This window comes from Fistularia commersonii, chromosome 2 (assembly GCF_037954325.1).
Source record: "Fistularia commersonii isolate RoL2024-O1a breed Wild chromosome 2, RoL_Fcom_v1.0, whole genome shotgun sequence".
In the NCBI taxonomy this organism is placed as follows: Eukaryota; Metazoa; Chordata; class Actinopteri; order Syngnathiformes; family Fistulariidae; genus Fistularia; species Fistularia commersonii.
In genome coordinates, this window is record NC_141285.1 from 27,555,179 (window position 1) to 27,581,387 (window position 26,209).

At 41.3% G+C, this 26,209-nt stretch overlaps 4 protein-coding genes across 4 annotated transcripts in view; 2 read left to right on the forward strand and 2 right to left on the reverse strand.

Annotated features, from left to right (window-relative positions):
• The window catches only part of LOC147236903 (follistatin-related protein 1-like), a 10,128-nt gene extending 8,645 nt beyond the window's left edge, over nt 1-1,483 (forward strand). The window contains exons 10-14 of the mRNA XM_086175653.1: nt 59-168; nt 262-374; nt 737-847; nt 918-1,018; nt 1,314-1,483. Of these exons, the coding sequence (XP_086031779.1) occupies nt 59-168; nt 262-374; nt 737-847; nt 918-1,018; nt 1,314-1,337 (459 nt within the window). The 3' untranslated portion in view covers nt 1,338-1,483. The remainder of the gene's footprint in view (nt 1-58; nt 169-261; nt 375-736; nt 848-917; nt 1,019-1,313) is intronic.
• Nucleotides 1,484-1,576: 93 nt separating this feature from the next.
• Nucleotides 1,577-4,775, reverse strand: runx2a (RUNX family transcription factor 2a). Its single transcript, XM_086163091.1, has 6 exons — nt 4,733-4,775; nt 4,186-4,370; nt 3,945-4,104; nt 2,866-2,970; nt 2,726-2,794; nt 1,577-1,857 (listed from the first exon to the last, which is right to left on the reverse strand). Exons 1-6 carry the CDS (start codon nt 4,773-4,775, stop codon nt 1,577-1,579), a joined length of 843 nt encoding a protein of 280 aa, XP_086019217.1.
• Nucleotides 4,776-5,248: 473 nt separating this feature from the next.
• On the forward strand, nt 5,249-14,678 carry supt3h (SPT3 homolog, SAGA and STAGA complex component). The gene is made up of 12 exons (XM_086175361.1): nt 5,249-5,300; nt 5,705-5,893; nt 7,058-7,142; nt 7,337-7,423; nt 7,521-7,614; nt 11,042-11,169; nt 11,260-11,335; nt 13,459-13,571; nt 13,646-13,750; nt 14,014-14,142; nt 14,262-14,351; nt 14,472-14,678. Exons 2-12 carry the CDS (start codon nt 5,802-5,804, stop codon nt 14,511-14,513), a joined length of 1,041 nt encoding a protein of 346 aa, XP_086031487.1. The 5' UTR covers nt 5,249-5,300; nt 5,705-5,801; the 3' UTR covers nt 14,514-14,678.
• A 1,198-nt stretch (nt 14,679-15,876) lies between these two features.
• On the reverse strand, nt 15,877-25,552 carry cdc5l (CDC5 cell division cycle 5-like (S. pombe)). The gene is made up of 19 exons (XM_086175678.1): nt 25,329-25,552; nt 24,546-24,649; nt 24,207-24,368; nt 23,978-24,105; nt 23,777-23,876; nt 21,886-22,012; nt 21,714-21,805; nt 21,481-21,625; nt 20,388-20,579; nt 20,162-20,310; nt 19,675-19,858; nt 18,286-18,450; nt 18,114-18,194; nt 17,652-17,900; nt 16,895-17,002; nt 16,640-16,729; nt 16,425-16,556; nt 16,266-16,346; nt 15,877-16,141 (listed from the first exon to the last, which is right to left on the reverse strand). The coding sequence occupies exons 1-19, from the start codon at nt 25,371-25,373 to the stop codon at nt 16,028-16,030; spliced, it is 2,448 nt and encodes an 815-aa protein (XP_086031804.1). The 5' UTR covers nt 25,374-25,552; the 3' UTR covers nt 15,877-16,027.
• Between the last annotated feature and the right edge of the window lie 657 nt (nt 25,553-26,209).

Below are 26,209 nucleotides of genomic sequence, written 5' to 3' on the forward strand. Positions count from 1 at the left end.
CCGTCCAAGCGAACCGACCCGGTTGCCTTGGCGACGCTAACATGTGGTCATGTGACAGCTCTACGACGACGGCGACCGCCTGCTGGACTCCACCGAGTTCCTCGGGTTCCTGACGGCCTTAAACCTCACCTTCTCACACACACCTCAGGAGAACAACCTGCTGCTCAGGTGGAAGCTCCGCCCCTACGCCTGACACACCCATTGTGATCAGCTGTGAGGGTATTGATCGTGTGTGTGTGTGTGTGTGTGTGTGTGTGTCAGGTCCCTGTGTGTGGACGCTCTGATCGAGCTCTCCGACGAAAACACCGACTGGAAGCTGAGCTCGTCCGAGTTTGTCAACTGTCTGACAGCCAGCTACCAGCCGCCTGAGAGAAGTAACACACACACACACACACACACACACACACACACACACATACATACACGATCAATGTTGTTGTAATACTTGTTACTAATAGATAACAAATGATTTATTGACAGCTGTTGCATGACTTCATTGCATTTTGATGTGTGTGTGTGTGTGTGTGTGTGTGTGTGTGTGTGTGTGTGTTACTTCTCTCAGGCGGCACACAGACACACACACACACACACACGATCAATGTTGTTGTAATAACTGTTACTAATACATAACGAATGATTTATTGACAGCTGTTGCATGACTTTGTTGCATTTTGATGTGTGTGTGTGTGTGTGTGTGTGTGTGTGTGTGTGTGTGTGTGTGTGTGTGTGTCTATAGAGTGCGCGCTGGAGGACGAGGTGTTCGAGGATGGCGCTGAGACACAAATGGAGTGTAACAAGTGTGTGTGTGCCTGCGGGAACTGGGTCTGCACCGCGCTGACCTGCAACGGTGAGTGTGTGTGTGTGTGTGTGTGCACATGTGTGTGTGTGTGCATCTAACCCAGCCCTGTGTGTGTCAGGCGAGCACTTGTTGGAGGAGGTGGTGCAGGATGGGGGTGAAGAGGAGGAGATGACGGAGGAAGAGTGGAGCAGGAGAGTCGCACAACTCAACGCCGTCCAGGTGGGTGATTGACACAGACGCACAATGTAACACAACAATCGAACACAATGTTCGATGGCAACAACACTACACAATGCGACGATGCAGCATCGACTGGAAAACCCTGCACCATGTGACACAACACAACGGTGAGGCGGTGAAACACAACATCTCACTGTGATATGGTGACACACACTGATCACAATGCAGCACGACGTAACACAACATAATGCGCAATGAAACACAAACCACTGCAGCGCCTGTGTCACACACACACTTTAAAGTGTGTATTGTGTTCATCTCCCCGCCCCTGCAGGAGCACGTTGCCATGGAGACATGAAGTCGCAGCGTCCGTTGAGCCAAGATGGCCGCCGTGCAGGGACGAGGAGAGGCCAGTTTCATATGTATTCATATTCATATGTATAAAAAAGGAAATAGAGAGGACATTATGTCATACTTTTATTCTGAAAATTCTAATTAAAAAAATTCTACAAGAAAACACAAATCTGAGGTTTTTTGGGGTGAAACCTAAAATTTTTTTTTTTTTTTTTTTTTAATTTTATTGGATGAAGGTGTGTCTTAGTAGCGCCTCCAGGGCTCCAAACACCCCCCTTCGCCATAGCCGCTCAGCGTCGTCGTCATGTTTTGCTCCTCCCCCGCCGGCTGCGACGGTTGGTTCGGCCCGTGGTAGAAGCCGCTGTGCTGGAACGGCCCAACGTGGCTGAGCGGGGGGGGCAGGTAGGTGGCGAAGGCCGGGGGTCGGCGGTGGATCCCGAAAGTCGGCGCGAACGACGGGGCCGACATCGGCGACAGGAAGGACGGATCGCCGGCCCAGAGGGATGAGGTCAAAGGTCGGCCACCTAAAAAGAGGGAGCATTTAGTTTATAACTGTTTAATTAGACAATTTAATACACGTGTCATTGATAAAAAGCGGTAGAGTAAATATACTTGGGTGTGTAATTCCACCCCAGACCACAAGGGGGCGCTGCAGGATACTCTGTCTGCAGTTAAATGACTTGAAATGATCAAAATGCTTTTCAGCTTCCGTCACAATTATCGCCAAAAAAAGTGAAATTAGATGAAGAAAAACTATTTAAAATCAAATCGTAGCCTGAGAAAATCACCCCCCCCCCAAAAAAAATAAAAAATAAAATAAAATTTGATTTAGAATAAAATGAAAAATTTAAACAAATATGATTTTCAATCAAATACAATTATTAATAAGAAAATAGCGACTTGGGAAAAAAAATATTTGATTTAACAATTTAGTTTAGAATTAAATGACAAATAAAGAAAATATAAATTTAAATGGTATAGAATTATTTTAAAGAAAACAATGCAACGTATGAAAATAAAGAAAAAATGGCATTTAAAATTTTCATTTAAAATTAAATGAAAAATAAAGAAAATATAATTTTAAATGATATAGAATTATTTTAAAGAAAATAACACAACAAATGAAATTAAAGAAAAAATGACATTTAAAATTTTCATTTAGAATTAAATGAAAAATAAAGAAAATATAAAATGCAATACAATTATTTTTGAGAAAATAACACTACCTGGGGAAAATAAAAAAAAAAAAAAGTCAATTTAATTAAGAATGAACTGAAAATGCGATGAGAAAAGAACCAGCTGAAAGTCAATGTACAGGATTTCATTTAGAAAGAACTTTAAACCAGATTTTCAAAATCCTGGCTTAGTTTTGTTGCTCGGAGCTTAGGGGACCTGAGGCGGAGACGGCGTCGCCGCAGAAGGTCCTGGATCCTCCCGGCGTCGCCTCCTTCTTCCTCTGCCCTGAAACACGCATCAGAAGCCGGTCAGTCTCGGGGGGCCGGAGGGCCGAAGCGTCTCGGGGCGTCACCCACGTCTGGGGAGCCGCGGGCCGTCCACCGTCACCCGGATGGCTTGCGGCAGCGTGGCGACCTGCGGCGGCGACGTCAGCACGTTGATGGACAGGCTGAAGCTCCTGCCTGCCGGGGGGGTTAAACACGGGGTTATTACAGGTTGTGAACGTTTAAATTTTAAGTAAAAGATGGTGATTTTAATCTCCATCTTTCCAGGTTTGTTGATCTCAAAAGATGAACTCATGGGATTAAATGAGATAAAATGGGGTATGAAATGAGATACGGTGCTATCAAATGGGATTAAATGGGAATAAAAGGGATTTGATTTGACTCCATGGGATTACAAAAATAGATTCAATTGAATGTGATTTAATGAGATTACATTTGGTTGAATAAAATCAAATGTGTTCAAATAGGATTAAATTAGGTTGAATGAAAATTCGATTAAATAGGACAAAATGGAATTCATTCAATTAAATTATATTAAATGCTGTTAAATGTGTTCAAATCAGATTAAATTGGATTCGAATGTTATTGATTTCGATTTCATTTGGATTGAAAGAGATGAAATGGGATTAAATGAGATGAGATGGGAATAAAAGGGATTTGATTAGATTTAATGGGATTGAAGGCGGTTCAATAGAATTGAATGTGATTAAATTTAGATTACATTTGGTTGAATGAAATTAAATGCAATTAAATTAGATTAAATGGGACAAAATGGGACTCATTAATTGAAATGATGTTCAATTCTGTTAAATGTGTTCAAATCAGATTTAAATTGGATTAAAATTTTATTGATTCAGATTAAATTTTGATTGACTTAGATGACATAAAATGAGATTAAAAAGCAAAGCATGAACTTTGTTTTTTAATATTTAATGTTTTAACAGTTCTCTCATTTAAGTAAAAATGATAAATACAGATAATTAATCAATAACCAGATCAGGACGCGTTTCCCTCTCAGTGGGACTGGATTAAGATTAAGATTTATCCTGTTATTGCAAATCATAGATTCAGCTAAAATCCCAATCTCCTGATTATCCACGCGTTGATCAATAAGAATATTGATTTGTTACTGACTGAGACAAAGGTTTGACCTCTGCCGCTGCGGCCGATGAAGCGCAGGTCGTCGAAGTGGGCGTGGCCTCTCTTCATGGTCGCCGTGGCGTTGCGCAGCTCGGCGCTGAAGTTCTCCTCGTTGCCCGCCATGACGGTGACCAGCACGCCGTCCGGGACGTCGTCGCCCAGGGAAACCACCTGGCGGGCCGGGAGAGGATTTCAATCAACACATCTGGTCACTTTCACATTTCCGCCAATTGGAGACGGCCGCCGTCTCACCACGAAGGGCCTGGGCAGGGTCTTGTTGCACCTCCAGTGCGGCGGCAGGCCGCTGCACAGGAAGTTGGGGCTGTCGGTCGGCACCAGGCCCCCGGAGGGCGCGGCGTCCGTCACGCGGCTGACCCTCGACTTGGCGGCGTCATGGCGACGGTCCGGGGACGTCGGCCGAAGCCTGGACGCCGGCTCTGTGTGGACGGGGAGACGGTTATTTACAATGTTTACGACTTCCTGCACCAAACGCCACCTTAGCGAACAGGAAGTAAACGAAACGCCCAAAACAGGGATTATATTTAGTAAAAGATGGCGGCCCGGATCTTTGATTAACACCCATCTTTGCTGTGAGTGCAGGGATGCGTAAGCTCATGTTGTCATCACTGTGCATGGTGTGTTTCGGCTTTTCTGTAAGAATGAAGCCTTTTTTTCTGGAAAAATTATATGTGATTGATTTCAAGTCTTGTTATGTTCTCCATAACATCAGGGTTAATTTGTTGTCCGTCTTTTCAAAATAAGAACGGTTTAACACAGAAAACTACAACTCCCAGCGCACTGCTGCCCTTCAGCGCGTGACACAAGTCGAAGCGAGCACCCATTGTTAGTTAGTTAGTTAGTTAGTTAGTTAACCACAGTTAACTTATACAGTTAAGTAATTACATACGGAAGGAATGTCCTTATTTCTTTTGCTTCCTCATCCCCGGTTGTTTCATTGACATTCAATTCTATCTAGCCATGTTTGATTGTACATATGTATCACATGTATATCTGTTCATACTATTTATGTTAAAAATAAAATTAAACAAATAAAAACTTTCTTTTCTGTGGCCTGGGATGATCGAAATAAATACAGATTAAAAAAAAAATGTTTCCCCTATGCTAACTTTTATTCTGCACAAACAATTTTTTGTCAACTGATAGATTTCGTGACTTGTAAAATTCTATCTTCCGGGTGACTTTTATTGTCCTTTTCCAAAAAAGAAGGGCTTAACGACTAAAAACTACATTTCCCAGCGCGCCGCTGTGCTTTTGACGTCATCATTAAGCGACGCCGCCGGACCGAGCGGCCATATTGTTTCCTCCCACGGAGCCTCCGTTTGTTTTGAACCACCGGAGCGTCTCTGGTGAGTTTGTGAGCCTTTCACCTCCTCATCCTCCTCTTCTTCTTCTCCTTCCCCTCCTCCTTTCCATCATCCCCCTCTTTGTCTCTTTGACACCGCGTATTTGAATGTCCTTTATCATTCAGATGCCGCTTCCGGAGGAGGGGAAGTGAGTGCGGTCACAACACCTGTGTGTGTGTGTGTGTGTGTGTGTGTGTGTGTGTGTGTGTGTGTGTGTGTGTGTGTGTGTGTGTGTGTGTGTGTGTGTGTGTGTGTGTGTGTGTGTGTGTGTGTGTGTGTGTGTCTCTCTCTCTCTCTTGCTTCACTTCTGTTCTTCTAGCTTGTAGTTTTAGCTGCCCAGAAGGACCTTCTCTAACCCCTGAATCAGACTTTTACTTTGTAAACAACTTTCCTCCTCTAATAAAAAGACAGGAAGTGACGTTGAATTGAACCGGAAACCAGGAGGAGGCTGACGGCTTCAGAAGGGGTCCCGGGTCCAGGCCGCTGCCCAGGGGTCAGGAGGTTATGAGCAGCCCGATGGCAGGATCCACGGCCTCCAGCTCCAAGGAACGCCCGGCGTCCAGGATCAGCTTCATCCCAGAGCTGCAGAGCATGATGTGAGACACACACACACACACACACACACACACACACACACACACACACACACACACACACACACACACATACACACTGTCCGGACTCACCCCAGTAGAGCGCGGTGCCATCGAACAGACTGTTGGACGCCATCTCTGTGGAACACATTAGAGACCGCATTCAAAAAATATGAAATTTTATTTGTTCAATAATTTAAGTTTTTGTACAATTGGCAGAAACGTGGGAGGGTGTTTCATATTTAGAATTTTAAAAAATAGTGTTTGCCATCAGAAAAGATTGGTTAGAGAAGTTTGATTTAATAAATAGATAAATAAAATAATCAGAAATTTCGAAACACAGGCCTGGATTGGTTTTGGAAAAAAAAAAGAGATAATTATTAATGAATAAAGCAACGATAGGTAATTATCAATGAATAATGAATCAATCAACAAGGATTGTGAAAAACGGTAAAGTTTAAAAGATTTCACAATAAAAGCCATGCAAGTGTTTTATTTTGGAAAAATATTTTGGAAGTGATATCGTTTAGAAGTCCAGATGTGAAAATCCTCAAGAATTCTTTATCAGCCCCTGAATCAAAGACATGATCAATCAGGTGTGTGTGTGTGTGTGTGTGTGTGTGTGTGTGTGTGTGTGTGTGTGTGTGTGCTGTGGGACTCACCCCTGCGTTGTGTCGTGCTGCTAGCGGTCAGAGACACCGATTAAACCCCAAACCCAAACCTCGGAGCCCGCAGGCTCAAGCCGCCCCGGCCCGGCCAATCAGAGCGCGGCGCCGGCTGTGACGCCGCCAGGCCTCCGGATGTGGCTCCCACTCCCACTCCCACTCACCTGCCTCTGTGGAAGTGGCTTCCACACATGCAAATGCAGACCTGACCAGAGTGTGGACAAAGAGTGTGTGTGTGTGTGTGTGTGTGTGTGTGTGTGTGTGTGTGTGTGTGTGTGTGTGTGTGTGTGTGTGGTGTGTGTGTGTACACGTGTACGTACATGCACTGTATGTAAACATAACAGCAGCGTCAGTTGAGAGCCAGTGTAGAAGTAGTACTGTGTGTGTTTCAGTACTACAGGCTGTAGTCGAAGTACTACTGATGTGTTTTATGCTTCAAATGTAACAGTGTGTGTGTGTGTGTGTGTGTGTGTGTGTGTGTGTGTGTGTGTGTGTGAGACAGGTTCGCCCTTGGAGACGCCCGCAGGCCGCTACAGGAAACGGCCGCTCTGGTGGAGGACATCGTCCATACACAGCTCATCACCATGGTATCACACACACACACACACACACACACACACACACACACACACATTTTATTTTATAAGTTGAGACATCAAGATTGTCTCACTGGAGATGGAACATGTTCCTGAAAGTTCTACATAATGTGTGTGTGTGTGTGTGTGTGTGTGTGTGTGTGTGTGTGTGTGTGTGTGTGTGTGTGTGTGTGTGTGTGTGTCAGCTCCATCAGGCCTGCGAGGGGGCGACTCTCCGGGGGTCAAGGGTCATTTCAGCTGAGGACATTCTGTTCCTCATGAGGAGGGACAAGGTAACACACACACACACACACACACACACACACACACACACACACACACACACGCAAACAAAGCCCCGCCCCCTCACTTCCTGTTTCCTGCGAGCAGCAGAAGGTGGCCAGGGTGCTGAAGTACCTGCAGTTCAGAGACTACAAGTCCAAACTTCTCAAGAGCATGGAGGACGAGGACCTGCCCGAGCAGAGTAAGCACACACACACACACACACACACACACACACACACACACACACACACACACATAAATACACTTGTGGAAAAAAATGTTTACTTCCTGTTTATATTTTCTTATGTTTCTGTCATTTTTCAGGGTTTCATTTTTTAAAATGTTTAATTTTCATGGTCTCATTTTTGATGTTTTAATTTTCATAACTTGACATTTTTCACATGTTCATATTTTTAAAGGCAAAGTTTTTCATGGGTTTATTTGTCTGGTTTTACTTTTCACATTTTCATTTTTGATGTTTTAATTTCTCATCATTTCCAATGTCATGACTTAAATTTTCATTTTTTTTTTTATATGTTCAGTTTTTACTTTGCATGATTTTATTTTTTATATTTTCATTCTTTTTTAGGTGTGTTCGTTTGTCATTGTTAAATTTTCACATTTTCATTGTTCATGATTTTATTTCTTCAAGTAATTATTTTTCACAATGTCAAGTGTCATGACTTTTTTTGCCCATTTATCTTTTAGTTCGTCATTTTTCAAGGTTTCAGTTTTTACTTTTTTTTTCATGAGGTCATATTTTGCCTTTCCTTTTTTCACATTTAATTTTTCAGGGTTTAATTTTTCATAATTTCATCATTTCATCTTTTACATATTCATATTTCGGGGTTCTTAATTCATTTTTAATCTTTTCAAGTTTTATAATACCATTTTTCACCAGTTAATTTTTTATGGTTTTTACTGGTTGCATTTTCGAAATTTCCTTTTTTACATTTTAGTTTTTATGGTTTACGTTATCATGTTTTCATTTTTCTTGATTTAAGTTCACGTTCCTCCTTTTTTATATTTTCTTTTTTAAAATTTCCAATTTCATAACTTCAGTTTTCACTTGTTCATTTTTTAATGTGTTGGATTTTCAAGGTTTCAATTTTCAATGTTTCCTTTTTTTTCAAATATTGTTTTTCATGTTTTCCTAATTTCATGCTTTCATTTTTTTTGACAGATACATTTTCGTTATTTCAAATTTCAAAAATTCAGCTTTCACCTGTTAATTTTGTGTGTTTCAATTTTTAAGATTTCCTTGTGTTCATATTTTTAGTTTTCACTATTTCACATTTTGATTTTCATGGTTACATTTTTTTATATTTTTACACGTTTTCCTTTTTCATGGTTTCATTTTTCATAATTTCAAATGCAATGATTTCATCTTTTCATCTTCTTAACATTCTTTATTCATCTTTTCAATTTGATTATGATTTATGTTCATTTTTTTTGTGTTTGCTTTTTGAGGTCGAAATTTTTTAGTGTTCATTTTATATTAAATTTTTTTTCACATATTGTTTTTAATTTTTTAGGTATTCATTTTTTTTATTTTTCATTTTTCACCGATTAGATTTTCATGTTTTCATTATTTATGTCATACTTTTTCATCATTTCAACTTTCCGAATTTGTGTTTTCACCAGTTTCATTTTTAATTTATTCATTTTTTTTAAATGTCACAATTTCAGTTTTCATGTTCATTTTTTCAAAACGTTTCAATTTTCGTGTTTGTCATTGTCATTGTTTAATTTTTTAAAATATTATTTTAATTAATTTGAAATTTCCAAAATTCTGTTTTCACCAGATATTTTTTAGGTTTTCATTTTTGAAGTTTTTATTGTCAATTTTCAGTTTCACTTTTTCATGTGTTCATTTTTCATGGTTTCTTTTTGCATTCATTGTTTATGATCTCATTTTTCACCTGTTACTTTTTTGTCTTCAATTTTTTAAGGTTTTCAATTTTCAAATGATTTCATTTAGTTTTTGGTTTCATTTGCGTAAATTTCAAATGTCATGATTTTGTTTTCACCAGTTTTCATTTTGCATTTTTTCCACAATGTCAGATTTCATGATTTCATGATTTAATTTTTTATGCATTTATTTTTCAATCTTTCATGTGTTCATTTTTCTGTCTCATTTTTGTCATATTTGTTTTTTCATGTTTACATTATTGTAGGAATTATTTTTTTCTCAATTTCCCTTTACATGTTTTAATTTTTTCATCTTTTTTAATAGTTCAAATTTCTTGGTTTCATTGTTCCTGCTTTCACGTGTTCTTTTTTATGTTTTTAAATTTTCATATTTCATTTTTGGTGTATACATTTTTCATAATTTAATCATTTAATTTTTATGAGTTAATTTTTTTTTTTTTACAAATCAATTTTTGTATTGTTTCATTTTTCATGCTTTCTATATAATGTTTTCATTTTTCACATTTTCGTTTTGCAACATTTTCATTTTTCACCCTCTCATTTTTCATTTTTTTTATGTGCTTACTTTTCCTGGGTTCATATTTCATGTCTTCATTTTTAATGTTTTGTTTTTCTTCAGCTTTTATTAGTTCAATGTTTCCATTTTGTCTCATTCATGTTTAAATTTTCCAAGAATGTCATATTTCGTGATTTTTTTTTTCACGCTTCATTTCTTCATCTGCTCAGTTTGCGTGTCATGTTTGTCATGTTTTGATTTTGAAGCATGTAATTTTTTTGTATTTTTATGGTTTCATTTTCATGTTGATTTTTCATGACTTTATTTTTGATGTATGCGTTTTGTATAATTTCACGATACTATTTTTTATGGGTTAATTTTATGTGTTCTTTTTTCAAGGTTTTTTTTCCAATTGGTCATTCTTTTTATTTTTCACAATTTCATGTTTCATTTTTCATGGTTTCTAATTTAATGTGTTTGTTTTTCACATTTTTGTGTTCCAACATTTCATTTTTCACATTCTCATTTTTCATGTTTTTATTTTCACCATTTTTCATGCGCTCACTTTTCATGTCTTCATATTTTGTATGTTCATCTTCTATGTGTTATTTTTTCAGGTACATTTTTTGACATATTTTTACAGTTCAATTTTTCATGGTCTCAATTTACTTGTTTATTTCTCATATCTTAGATTTTCATTTTTCAAACATTTTTTAGTTTTTCATTGGTTTGTTTTTCATGTGTTCATTTCTTATGTTTATTTTTTTTTAATTGTTAGTTTTTCAAAATTTCATGTTTTCATTTTTCAAAGACTCATTTGTGATGTTTTTATTTTTCATAGTTTCATGATTTCATTTTTAACTTTTGATTTTGCATGTCTTGATTTTTTTTCATGTGCTCATTTTTTGTTTATATTTTACACAGTCTCATTCTTCATCATTTTATTTTTGATGGTTGCACTTTTCACAATTTCATTTTTTTTTTTTTACTCATTTCCTCGTGTACATTTTTCACCATTTTAATTTTGATGTCCTGGTTTCATATTTTCACAGTTTTCACGCATTTTACTTTTCACGGATTGTTTTTTCACATCATTGTTCAAGTGTTCATTTTTTTACGGGTTAGATTTTCATGTTCCATAATTCACTTCCCGCGTGTGTGTGTGTGTGTGTGTGTGTGTGTGTGTGTGTGTGTGTAGGCGGGTCCAGCAGCCAGCGGCGTCAGCGGCTGGCGCAGGACTTCCTGGTGTGGATGGATCACACCGGCGAGCTGCTGTCGCTGTCCGAGCGCCAGGAGGTGGATCCCATCAAGCTGGAGCGCATGGAGGTGCGCGCTCGCATCATCACGCCGTGACATCACGGCGAGCCGGCCCACTAACCTGCCGTGTGTGTGTGTATGTGTGTGTTTGTGTTGCAGCGTCTGGAGCGTCAGACTCGTTCCATGGATCCCACTCAGTACTCGGAGTTCTGCGATAGTCGACAGCTGAGCTTTGGTACCAACATATGTGTGTGTGTATGTGTTCGTGTGTGTGTGCGTGTGTGTATGTTTATATGTATGTATGTATGTGTGTATATTCAGATATATACATAACTACATACATATATATATACATACACACAAATATTTTTATATTTATATGCATACATATGTGCATATATATTTAAACATACAGTTATAAATACACTAATATATATATATATATACGTACATAAATACACATGCATATGAAAATACACGTATAACTGCATATAAACCTCCATATATTCACACAAAAATACGCATACAGATATACATACATGCATATGTATTTATATACATATTTACAAACGCATATTTATACATATATGTATGTATATATATATATATTAGTATGTACATATGTATTTGAATACATATGTAGGTATACATGAATGTATGTATAAACATACCTATATTTATATAAAAAATGACATATGAATTTCAAAATTTTGTGTTTTTTCTAAAAGTAATTGTTTTTTTTACTACAAAGAAATAATAAGATTAAGTAATAAAATACATGTTTACATACATATCATACATACATACATACATATCTATACACTTCTATGATTGCATACACATTTATATCAACATATATATATTTGATTTGTTTATTTGGAATTAAAAGAAAAAAATCAATCACCTTTTGAAAAAAATCAGTGTCTAAATGAAAGCATCATTTTTTATGAAAAAATATTAAATCATTCAATGGATAAAATGAACTTTATCCAAAATAGTATTTTTGAAATAAAGTAATAAAGGTCTTAAAAATAAATAATTTATCAGTTAAAAATAAAGTTGTGTAAAACTAATTTTTTTTAAATAATGAATTTTTAATGTTTAAATGAAATATATATATATATATATATATATATATATATATATATATATATATATATACTTTATATAGTTTTTTAACAAAGAAATGAAACTTCATGTAATACAACAATGTTTGGGAGATATCATGAAAAATGAAAATTGCAAAAGTCAAAGCAAATCTGAAAAATGGAACCAATAAAAATGATCACAAAAAAATTTGACTGAAAAATTAACACAAAAAATGAATTGTTAAAAATACTTCATGACTTCAAAAATTAAACCGAAAACCAAAAAGATGATAAAATGAAAATGTAGAACATGTAAAACTGTAAGACAGTTAAAAAGTGAAAGGAAAACTAAAAACAAACTGAAATCATGAAAAATCAAACAAAAATGAATCCATGAAAAATGACATAAAATTGAAATATAGATGAAAAATGAACACATGAAATGTAAAATGAAACATGAATATTAAACTGTTAAAAATAAAATAATTAAGTAAAACCTGAGAATTGAACAATTGAAAATAATTAGATATATGAAGAATGAAAACATGAAGCTGAAAATAGAACATGTGAAATATGAACACATGAAAAAAATGAATGAAATTGTGAAAAATAGAAAAAATGAAAACCTAAATAATGAAACTTAAAAAAACGAAGGCATGAAATATCATATCATGAAAAATCAAGTCTGATTAATAAAATCATGAAAAATTGTAGTCTGACATGTAAATTAGAAATAATTGATTGAATTGATTGAATATTAATATTATTATTCAATAATAATTGAATAATTGATTTTTTTTTTTAATTGAAAGTACAATTTAACTTAAAGTCAAAATTAACGTTTTTACAAATACTATTCAATACATTTAAAATTTCTCAAGCATATTTAGAAATGAGTATCATATTTTCAATATATTTCAACCTCAAAATCTTTCAAGAATTAAGTTATTTGTTCATATTATTTTAAAACTTTTAAATTAGGATTTAAACCTGTAATTATCTTTTAAATAATTACGTAAATAATAGCAATAATTTTTCACTTTTAGCAATAAATAAAATTGTTTTTTGACTAAAATATAAAAATTCAAATAAAAGAAAATTCATTTAAAAATATGTTGAAACTTTGAACGTAGTGAAAACTAAATTTAAAGTCGGACAACAGTTTCTTCAACAAAATTACAAGAATATTTTGCATCTATTAAAAATATAAGTATTAAACCCTCCAAAGTGTGTAAAGTAATCCTTATCTGATCCGATGGCGGCTCCTCAGCCAAGAAGGCCTCCAAGTTCCGGGACTGGCTGGACTGCAGCAGCCTGGAGCTCAAACCCAACAGCATCGCCATGGAGATCCTGTCCTACATGGCCTACGAGACCGTCGCCCAGGTAACCCATCATACACACACACACACACACACACACACACACTCACACACGGTCTTCCCCCTGTCCCCCTCCAGATCGTGGACTTGTCCCTGCTGGTCAAACAGGAAATGACGGCCAAGACCAACCTGGTCAGCCATGTGATCTCAGCCAGCTGCATCCAGTACAACACACACACCGAGGCACGTCCACACACAAAGTATAGATTTTAAAATATTTGATATTTTACACAGTCTCATGCTTAAATCACTGTGAAATTGCCGTTTGGACCAAACCATTTTCCTGCCAAGGGGGGGGTGTTTTGAGTTTTACACAATGAATTATCTTCTTTCTTTAAAAAAAATATAATTAAGGTGTAAATATTACTGTGACGTCGCAGCGAAGTTTGGAGTACTTTTACGGAGTAATCGGATACTTTAAGGCGAATCAAACCTCCCCGTCTCAGGTGAAGAAGGACCCGGATTCGCCCGAGGCCACGCCCCCTTCCACGCCAGGCTCCTCCCACTCCTCCAAGCCCCTCCTCCAAGGCAACGGCAGCCTGGACGGACGCGCACGCCAAAGGAAACGCAAGAAGGTAGGAGTGTGTGTGTGTGTGTGTGTGTGTGTGTGTGTGTGTGTGTGTGTGTGTGTGTGTGTGTGTGTGTGTGTGTTTTGTGCGTCGGCGAGTCACATGACCAGGTGTCGGTTCACCAGAGCTGCCCGGCCGCCGCCGAACCGCAGAGCGGCGCCATCCAGCCCTGTCACATCCGAGAGGCCATCAGGCGCTACAACTACAGACACACCGTACGTGCACGTGCACACACACACACACACTGAGGACACACTGGGAGTGTGACATCACTTCCTGTTTGTGTCCTGTGTTTGTTTGCGGATACTTGCTGACGTGAACCGTCTCTTTCTCAGAGTGCCTACTGGAGGAGTGGGATGGCCTTCCTCGTCTGCTGACACACACACACACACACACACACACACACTTTCCTCGACATTGTTCTACAACCCTTTGGTTCTCCTGTTGTTTTCTAAAGAAGCAGGATTCATGGCACAGATGGAAACCACAAAATGTCATTTTTTTTAATCTAGAAATGAATAAACAACTTCTAGTACAAGCTCTTGGTTCTTCACAACTTTCTTGAAGGTGGACAACTTTTGGTTTGCGTGAAAGAGCCGCTGGAGATGGTAAATCAAGTGAATTCTTCTTGTGGAGGATTCAAAAGAGTCAAGGATTCAAAGGGTTCAAAAAAAGATTCAAGGGTTCAAAAGATTCAACGAGTCAAAGGGTGCAAAAGATTTGATGATCCAAATGGTCCAAAGGTTGCATCAAAGGATTTGAAATATTCGATGATTTAGAAGATTTGGTGGTTCAAAAGATTCAAATGATTTGAAAGATTCAGTGATGGAAAGGGCTCAAATGATTTGATGATTCAAATGGTCCAAAGGGTGTATCGAATCAAAGGATTTGAAATATTCAATGACTTGGTGATTTAAAGGGTTTGAATGATTAAATGATTCAAAGGGCTCAAAAGTTTGGTGATTCAAATGGTCCAAAGTTTAAATTGAATAATTAGATTTCGACTATTCAATGATTTACAAGATTCAGTGGTTCATAAGATTCAATGATTTGGTGACTCAAGTAGTTTAAATGATTAAATGATTCAAAGAGCTCAAGAGATTTGATGATTCAAATGGTCCAAAGGTTAAATTGAATTAAAAGATTTCAAATATTGATTTACAGGATTTGGTGGTTCATAAGATTCAATGATTCAAAGGGCTCAGAAGATTTGATGATTCAAATAATCCAAAGGGTGTATTGAAGCAAAGGATTTGAAAGATACAATGATTCACAAGAGTCGATGATTCAGAGGGCTCAAAAGATTCAATGAAGAATCAATGATTCAAACTGATTCATAGCATGTGAACAGTTCGTGTGTGACAGCACTGGATCACTCACCGTCCCATTTTCCTTCAGCAACCTGGTAGAACCTGGTAGAACCTGGTAGAACCTTGCTGACTCGTGTTGACCGCTCAGCAGGCGGACGCCATCGGATGGAACCGGTTCTTCAGTTCTTCTACCAGCGGCCGCAGGATGTGGCGGCGTGGGACACCGTGGTGATGGAGGCAGGTTCTCAGGTGGACTGCGGTGGTAGATGTTCTCCAGCGAGGTCAGGAGAGCTTCAGGTGATCTCCTGGGACGTTTTTGCCTCTCGCTACAAACGTGGACAGAAAAGGAAGGGACGGAAAACCTGACATCGAGGAAGGAGAAGGAGAAGTAGAAGGGGGCGGAGCCTAAACATCACACCGACAGCAAAGGTCGTCGTTGGAAGAAACTTTATTGGTCACGACGACGGAAACACAGGACGGGAGGGGGAGGCGCACTGAGCGTGCTCAACTGGTGAGGTCACTGCAACACGGAGGCGGGGCTTAACTGGACCGGCGGCGTTTACGATGTGTGTGTGTGTGTGTCAGTATTTCTGAGTGCTGGTGAGCAAGGCATCTCGCTCCATCAGCAGCTCGCCGTATCTCTGCTGAAGCTCTCGCTCTCGCTCCATCTGCCGCTCCACGTCCTCCCGCAGCGCCTGCCACACACACACACACACACACACACACACACACACACACACACACACACACACACACACACACAATGTTTTTTGTTCTGAAATGTTTGGCGCTTGGACGTCGCTGCCCGTGCGAGCTCACCTCCTGCCTCCTGGGAATGGCTGTGTCCTCCTGCTTCTTCAGCTGGCTGAAGGTCTGCAGCTCGGTGGCCGCCTGCTCCACCTGGCGGGCAGAAGGTGCGGAGAAGCCCGTGAGGCGGCGTTGGCGGGGGCGTGGCGTGCGCAGGGGGCGGAGTCATACCTGCTCCCACAGCTCGCCGTGCTGCTTGAGGAGACCCAGCGCCCGGGACTGGTACCCGCCCAGCAGGATCTTCAGCTTCTTCTCCAGCTTGGCGGCTTTGCGGGCCTCGGCGGTCATGTGACCCCGGTTCACCTATGGGAGGGGGGGTAGGAGGCGCGGTTTGATTGACAAGCGACGTGACTCCGCCCCCTCGACCACCGACCTCCCGTCCTCACCTCCAGCTTCTTCTCCAGGCTCTCGATGCGGTCCTTCTTGGAGGCCAGGTTGGCTCGGGTGTATCGGTTCTGACCCGGCAGGTACAACACCTGCGGAGGGAGGGAGGTCACATGACCGCCAGGGGGCGGAGCCAAGGGACAGGATGTGATTCACAACACACAGGGAGTGGAGGCTTCAAAACAAACCTTCACTTCTATTAAAAATGAATTCTGGTGTGTGTGTGTGTGTGTGTGTGTGTGTGTGTGTGCGCTCACCTGTCCGTAACACTCCTCCCACACCTGGCTGTAGGCCTCCATGCTCAGATCTCCATGGCCCATCCCCACCTTCACCACCTCCATCTCCCCCGCCAGGATGGCCTTTGCCTTCACTCACACACACGCACACGCACACACACACACACACACACACACGGCTGATGTGCTCAAATATTTGATTCAATATTTTCGGATAAAACTGAGAGGAACCACAGAATAAATCAAATGTCCTCAATTTTATATCAATATACAAACAGATATATATACATATTATATAAACATAAAATATATATGCATATATATTTTTTTTATTACATTTAAATATAAAATGTTTTGAAAAAATTCACTAAGAAGGAAAATTGAAAAAATGAAAAGATGATTTTGACACACGCATCAATAATCACATTGAAAAATGTAAGGAATTAAAATGAAATTAAAACGCTTGCAGGAAATGACAGGATCACTGGTACAAAAAGCAAAGTCAAGTCCGATAAATATTTAAAAAAATTAAATCAAACATTTAAAATGAAACAGCGAAATATTTCAAAATTTAATTAAAATTATGGGAAAAAAAATCTCAATCTTAAATAAACCAAATCCATGAAAAGTCAAATTCAAAATAAAATACTATTTGATCAAAACATGAAATACAAAACCTGAAAAATTTTGAATCAATAAAAGGCATGAAATAAAATATCATAAATAAAAAAAAAAAAAATCATTTTCTATAAAATAAAAATGTCGTAACGGCGCTCACCTGCTCCATGTCCTCCGTGCTGACCGTCTTGTAGGCGTGCGCGTCCAGGTAGGCCACGTGCGCGGCGTTGTTGGAGGCGGAGGCGGGGCCTCTGGGCTTGAGGCGCGGCGCCGAAGCCCCGCCCCCCGCCGGGTGGTGCAGGCAGTCGTAGTGCAGCATGGTGATCATCTCCTGCTTGATCAGCTCCTCGGCCAGCTGCAGGTCCGACAGCGGATCCATGGACGACGGCCGCAGCACCGACTCGTTCACCTGCGGGCGGGGAGGGGGCGGGGCCACCGTCGTCATGGCGACGGACCACCAAAACAACCCGCGTCCTGGCCTTTTTTTTTGGCCACCATTTTCCTGGAGCTCATCTCGAAATGCACTCTCAGGATCAGGGTTGTGTGTGTGTGTGTGTGTGTGTGTGTGTGTGTGTGTGTGTGTGTGTGTGTGTGTGTGTGTGTGTGTGTGTGTGTGTGTTACCTCCGTAGGTCTGGGCAGACTCCTCTGCACCGAAGTGTGTCGGAGTTTCAACTCCTTCTCCCTTTCTGCGTCCCGCTGGGCCTGGAACACAAACACACACACACACACTTGTGAGCGCTAGTCCGTCGCAGATGACGCCGCCGCCGCCGTTCCGATGGTCGTCGAGGTGCACCTGCTTCTGCGCCTCCACGTCGGCGGCGTCCTCCACGTAGCCGCCGTCCGTCTCGGCCTCCTCCAGCTCCTTCTCTGCGTTCTCGGGCAGGACGATCTCGAAGTCGTTCTTGGGCGCCGGGAGGCCCTGCAGGCCCTGACGCAGCTGCTGCAGGCTCTCCCTTTGCTGACACACACACACACACACACACACACACACACACACACACACACACACACACAGAGGATTAGCCATGCCCCTAATCCACAGTAAAAACCAGCGGTTTGACCTTGATCGGATCCGGATTGACCGCAGAGGCCGGAGGTGTAATCTGTTTTAATCCACATAATCTGAGGTGTCTAATCTGTGTTGAGGCCGTCGGGAAGGCATAATCCGTTTCTCCGTTATCCATTAATATAGATAATCTGGGTGTGTAATCTGTGTTAATTGGCGTAAACACAGGTGTGCAATCTACAAGGCATAATCTGTGTTAATCCAGATGAATTAGATATTATCATATGTATAAAATTGAATCTAGATTCATTCAGGCGTTTAATCTGAATACAAATATGAAGGAGTGGATTTTCAAGATTAATCTGTGTTAATTGAGGTAAACACAGGTGTGCAATCTAAAAAGCATTATCTGTGTTAATCCAGATTACCTGTTTCCCATTAAAGGGGGCATCTGTCTTAATCCAGATAGTGTGTGTGTAACCGGTGCTAATCCAGGTCATCTGTATTAATCTACCTCATTTGTGTCCACAATGTGTGCTAATCCCAATGAATTCCATGTTAACACATATCTTAATCTGAATGACTCCAGACAGTTTGGTGTTTCATCTCATCAAAATAGACCAGGGAACGGGATTTAAAGGCCTAATCTGTGTTATTCCAGATAATTTAGGTGTCTGGTCTGTATTAATTGAGGTGTGTGAGATATAATCTTTCTTAATCTAGATAATTGGTGTCATTTTACAGCCATAGACCAGATTAAACCAGATTAATTGCATATTAATAGATGACTCGAATCGGAATAATCCCAGGTTGATCTATGAATCAACATATATGAAGTTGTGGGATTTAATACTGTAGAATGTTTTAATCCAGATAATCCGCTTCATCCAAAAGCATAATCTGTGGTAATCTGGATCACGTCAGTGTGTAATCTGTATGGCTCCAGGTGGTCAGAGGTGTGCAGCACAAAGGTGTAACCTGCGTTAATCCAGATAATCCCTGCCCAGTTGAAGGGAATAATCTGTTATTCTGGATGATGTGTGTGTTCACTTTGAGGTGGATTAAGGCGTGCAGTTTAAAAGCTGTAATCTGTGTTAATCCAGATCAGGGCGGTGTGTAATCTGTTTCAATCCAGGAGGCCTGCAGAGGTAATCTGTGTTAATCCGGTCTTCTCACCAGGTGTTTGGCGAAGGCGGGGTCCACCATCTGCTCCTCCGTGTTGATGTTGAGTTTGTCTCGCAGCGGCGTCCGGCCCGGGGTCAGGCCCGGGGTCAGGCCCGGGGTCGGCGCCCCGCGGGGGGTCAGCGCCCCCCCGGCCTGAGGGGTCAGACCTTCTGAACCCGGGGCAGGACCTGGGGTCCTGTCACACAACCACAGGGTCAGAGGAGGTTCCAGGAGACCACGTCTGGACCTCCACAGCCAGGACACAAAGACACATGGACACAACATGGGGAGACACAGAGGAGAACCAGGGGGAGAACATGGAGAACATGGAGGGAACATAGACAGAACATGCCAGGAGGAGAAGAACATGGACAGAACATACCAGGAGGAGAACATGGATAGAACATGCCAGGAGGAGAACATGGAGGTTCCATGCAGTGTGAAGCTTCTGGTGTGTGTGTGTGTGTGTGTGTGTGTGTGTGAGATGTTTGGAGCTGACCTGAAGGGCGTGCTGAGGACGGTGTTGGGCGTCTGGACCTGCTGCCTCTGCGGCGTCACGCCGCTGAAGTCGCTCTCGTGCAGCGGCGTGTTCAGGCCGCCCTTCAGCGGCGTGTCGATGTTGGTGAGCGCCATCAGGTTCTGGGCTTCCTGTGCGCAGGTGCGGGGAGGGGCGGAGTCAGGCCGGGAGCTCCGCCCCCCCGCGCCCGTGCGAGCGGCGTCCTCACCTGCAGGATGCGGTCCTGGGCGGCGGGCGTGCGCGGCGTCCTCAGCCCGCCCGGCACGGCGTTGGTGATGCTGTACTCCGACAGCAGCGCCGACGACGCCGAGTTGCCGCCGTCGGCCTCCTCGGCGGCCTGGCGAGCGACCTCGCTGGCCACGCCCAGCTTCACCACCTCCTCCAGCTCCGCGTCGCTGATCTGAGGGGAGACGGAGCCCGTTACTATGGAAACGACCCCGAAGGGGTCACGTGACCAGCGCGAGTTAGACATCTTTGATCGAAACGCCAGAACGGGATTATATCTAGATTGTTCCTCTTCTAGACCCGAAGGGGCGGAGTCTATCCTGGCTGTCTCTAGATGAGAGGCGGGGCTTTCCCTGGACCAATCAGAGGGCCTCATATAGACACGCCCTCTCATGTATTTTGTTAACACACACTTAAATTATCAAATATTTGATTTGATATTTACAAATAAAACTGAGAGAAACCACGAAATATATGAAAAGTCCTCGACTTCTAAATTAATGTTTTAAAATATTTCACGGAGAGAAAAATTGACATTTTTTAACAAAACATGGAAACAAAAACCTGTCTGTTTTTTTTCAAAATAACACATGAATCACTTTTGAAATTAAAAATGTATGGAATTAAAATATTAAAAATACTTTTAGAAAAAAACGATACATTTTTGGGTAGACAGAAAATCAAGTCTAATAAATATCTCAAAAAATGAATCAAATATTTTAAATATGTTTGAATTTATGTGAAAAAAATCTCAATATTAAATAAAAAGAAATGAATGAAACCAAATCCATGAAAGTATAAAGGTAAAATTCAAAATGAGAAACAATTTGAGAAATGGCTAAAATCATTAAAATACAAAATAAGTTTTCTAAAAATCTGAAAAAAAACATAACGCTACATTTTCTATTAATAAAAAGTTAAAAAAAAAAAAAAAAAAACAATAAATTAAAAAACGTAATTAGATCTTGATCAAAATCTTTTATGTCTTAGGGTTCCAGCAAACGCGAGGTGACCTCAGATTCAGGGCACGTTCAGGGCTTCCAGGGGCCTCCACAGGGAGGTGTGAGTGCAGGTACCTGCGGGGCGGGCAGGACCAGCTTGGATCGCTTCTTGGTGAACTCCGCCACGCCGCTGGTCTGCAGGATGGCCGACGGCAGATCGCTGTCCTTCTTCTTCTTGATCTTCTGCTTGTCCTTCTTGCGGTCACGGTCCTCGCGCTCGCTGCACACAGATTACGGGTCAGACCTCCTCCCAACCTCTCCAGGTTGTTATTTCCTCCTAACCCAAACCGGCCGGCGCGTGCACGTACTTGCGCAGCTCGCCGTCCAGATGCTGCTGCCGTAGACGCTTGAAGTTGGGCTCCAGGGGGTCGTACTGCTCCATGCTGGTGTCGTAGAAGCCCTTCACGCCACAAGAGGGTGCCGTCACGCTTTGAAACGGAAGGTGTTCGGCGGAACGAGAGGAACGGTCGAAGGGGTTACCGGCGCCGGCTTCTTCTCGAAGGGGATCTCTGCGTTGTAGTCCACCCCCCTCTTCTTCTTCCTCTTCCTCTGGACGTTGATCCCGGCGGCTCTCAGCTCGCGGCGCTTCTGCAGGGCGGCCAGACGCCTGCGGACCAAACACAGTCAGCCGGGGACGACACGGCCTGTCGCCAGACCCCTCGGCTCACGCCTGACTCTGGAGCTCATCACTAGCTTCAATGTGGGAAAAAGACAGGCTGAGAATGTGGGGGAAACACACACACACACACACACACACACACTGTGTACAGGATAGTATATGCTACTATTGTTAAGTGCAGTGTTGCGTGGTATAGTTTGACTAGTCCAGGGGTCGGCAACCCGCGGCTCCGAGTGGCTTGGGAAAATACATTATATATATTTAATTGAAGTCTATTTCATTTGTGTTAATTCCTTCTTTTAACTTTTAGTTCTAAGTTAGAAGATTATTGTGATCTTAAAATATTAGATAAAATTATATTTATTATTTTTCGCCGCTCAAAATAACGTCACACTCGCCGGTATACCCGCCAGCCGGTAAAGTCCCGATTTGCAGATGCTGTGCGCAGAAGTTCAGGAGCAGAAGTCCCATAAACCAGGTAAAATTAATATTTATGAAGATATTTTGCAAATAATTATTTTCTATTGTTTACTGACAGTGATTTTTTCCCGATTTATTTTTAAAATTCAGGTCAAGGCTCTGCTACACGCTCTGAAAGCCCAAAGCTCAAAATGGGTTCATTACATAAATAAAATTGAATTTTCTCCGCAATACTGTGTGAATTTCAGAAGCAACACACGACACACTTGTTTGTACAAAGGGTAAAGGTAATAAAACCAATATATACAATGGTTCCTTTATTTTAGACGTCAAAAAGTAATTGCGGCTCCCAGTGTTTTCTTTTCCAAGGAAACCGGGTCCAAATGGCTCTTTGAGTGTTAAAGGTTGCCGACCCCTGGACGAGACCAATATAGTATAAGCACATTGTAGTGTAGTACAGTTAAGTGTAGTGTGGTAAAATTTAGTATTTGACAGACTAGTCAATATAATATAGCAGAATGTAATACTGGATAGTCTAGTCCCATAAAGTGTAAGTACTGGTTGTCCCCACTCGGTTAACGACGACTGGGTTACAACGGGCTTTGTGATAATATTAAATACGTGCAGAATGCGCTGGCAGCGGAGTTGTGAGTGAAAATCTATTGTACGCGCTTGTAACTGGCATATATTCATGCAAATATAAACATTGAAGGAAAAAAGGTAAAATAGCACAGTACAAATGGCAATATGTATGCAAATACTGTACAGTGGGACAGTAGAAATTATAAAGTATGCAGTATTTATGAAAAAAAAGCTGAACTGAAACGAAAACCAAATATACTCCTCTGTGTGTGTGTGTGTGTGTGTGTGTGTGTGTGTGGCCATCCTTTTACTGTCGCGTGCTGTCATTAAGATTGACCAAAATATTTTAATACGTTCTATTTAGAGGTTTTAAGATCACCATAATCTTCAAATTTAAAATGACATTTTAAAAATGAACAAACTAAAATACAGTACATTTTAATTAAATACTGGTCAGTTATTTTCGGGGAGCCGTGTCAGAGGGGTCAAAGAGCCGCAGGTTGCCAAAACCCTGGTCTACAATAATATAGCAAATATTCCAATACTCTGCAGTGCCTTACTTTGCTGCTTCATTTGCTGTAAGAATTGCACTATACAATATTACACTGGAGGTAAATGACTAAACCACTACTATTATATAGTGCTATTACTAAGTATCTACTATGATAATCTGTAATGAATCATCTCTGGTGTGTGTGTGTGTGTGTGTGTGTGTGTGTGTGTGTGTGTGTGTGTGTGTGTGTGTCTGACCTGGCCTCCTCCAGCTGCTTCTCTCTTGCCTTCCTCTTGGCCTTCTTGCCTTGTGTGTTAGCAAGTCGAGCCCTGGCTTCGGACAGCATCTCCAGCTCATCTACACACACACACACACACACACACACACACACATATATAGATTTATATACACCAGATGAGTGAGACTGGTAACCCCAAAGGAACCAGCAGGACCGGCACCTTCGTCCATGTCGACCGGGTCGGGCCGGGCCGGTTTGGTTTCAGGGTTGGGGTCGATCTCGCCCGGCTTCAGCTTCCGGGGATCTTCTCCCACCTCCTCCTCATGATCTCTCTGAGCCGCTTTGTCTCTAAAACACACACATAAACACACACACGTGCCGTGAGCACATTGAAATATCCAGCATGCTGAACGGGGCTGGTGAGGGAGATCTGAGCCTGGAGGACGTACAGCAGGTACTCGTAGTGCTCCAGACACTGGGCCGCCGTTCGTCCGATAATGGGGGCGATGGTCCTCCACTGCGTGGGCATCAGCTTGGCCAGGTGGAGCAGCTTCTCCTCCTCCTCCCTGGACCACTCCGTCTTCTTGATGCTGGGGTCCAGCCACTCGTACCTGCGCACAGAACACCGCCCGAGCGGCTTTTTACCTCGACAGGTGAATCACAACCTTCTTGCGGATAAAGGTAGACTCCGATGCGTGAAGGAGAACGGAAACAGCACCTCCAAGGTCATGTCAAATGTGCTACAGGCCACTCTCCCCAACAGCTTCACACACAAAGTACAGACTCACCATCTCGCTTTACACTGTTTGGCGGACTTGCGATGCAGAAGAGAGGCGATTCGAGACCATTGATTCTTCCCATATTTCATCACGGCCGCCTTGAGGATCTCATCCTGGGTGAATGATGGGAAGTGCAATTGCATTAATGCTATCTGATGATCCTCAGCAAACTGAGACACACGCTTATCGGCAGAAAAATGAATGGCCAATAACATAGTCCTATTTACTAGGTTCATATTAAACTGGATTGCTTCACAAGTAACTAAAAATTTAGTAGTTTTCTCTCTTTCGAGTGTAGATTATCGTAGTGTCAATTGCAGTATATATAATTACTACGCTAGATATAATTTGGCATAGCTTGAATACAGGTATATCTTGCCTTATATCTTATCATGACTGGATCAACAGCGATGCAAATGTGCACCCCGCTAAAATAATTCGTAGACCAGTCGTATCATATTTATTAAACATAGTTCTTCTCTAGTGATTAGATGTCGCATCTTTGGGGTCCAAGCTAGTTTTTGCCGTCGGACTGCAGCAATGTTTGCTAATGACGCTACCAACTAAGTCATCGGTTAATAATGTATAATTATCCGCAAAGCATTTCGTAATTACCAAGCTAGTGAGTACTTAAACTTCATAGAAGCCAAGAAATAACCGTCCCGCATCCGTGTGGACTAATAACGTCCTTAAATGTGAAAAGTTTGTAGCTAGCATGCTGCTAGCTAAAGTTGTGGTTTTACAGTTAGCGGTTAGCATCCCGCTAAAGCTGCTAGCCATGTAAACACGTACCTCGGTGTTGCGCCAAACGCCTCCTTTTATCATAATTCGCGGCATCTTGGCGGCGTGTGGCTCTCTCCCCCGTCAGAGACACACTACGGATTTAAAACAATTTAAAAAGAAAAGATACGTGACGCTGACTATATACAGTTGACACTTAACAGGACACAACAGACGTCCACTGCGACGGAGCTACAAGCGTGTGCCGCCACACCGGAAGGACGAGTGCGCGGATCAAGACGCCTGACGCAATGCATTCTGGGTAATGTAGTTCTCGCTCGGGTGTCCTTCAAGAGAAGTTTTTGTTTTGCTCCTATTTTTTTTTCTATTTTTTTGGCAAATTTTAACTTTGTTTCGTGTGACTGATTTTTTTTTTATTAATACTTTGTAATTTCCTGATCATTTCAATACTAAACTTGAGGGTGTATTAGCGCTTACACATCACTTTTCCTATGATTATTAAAAAGAATAAGGGAACTAATTCACTCATTCATGTATCTATACTGGTTAGCAGGCACGCGGGGGCTTACTTCTCACAAAAATATCACTTTCAACTTGGGTTTTACTTATTTTATTGCCTGTTTACATATTGTATAGTTATTTTATTGCCTATGTATATATTTTATATATATTGTCTATTTGTACAGATTATATTTGTATTGTCTTCCCAGGACTACAGATGGAAATTAGCTATGAGCTACAATCTGGTACAAACATCTCTGCCTCTGTGCTTAATGTAATTGTACACTGTCCGTATAAACTTTTTAAACTAAAAAATTAAACTAACGTAATCTAGAGACATTCACACGTCGGCGCCTCCTCCTCCTGCGGGTTCTCGGTAGCACAAAGCCTGCAGGAGGTTCATTGCAGGCCCGTATTGTCCAGATGGGTGA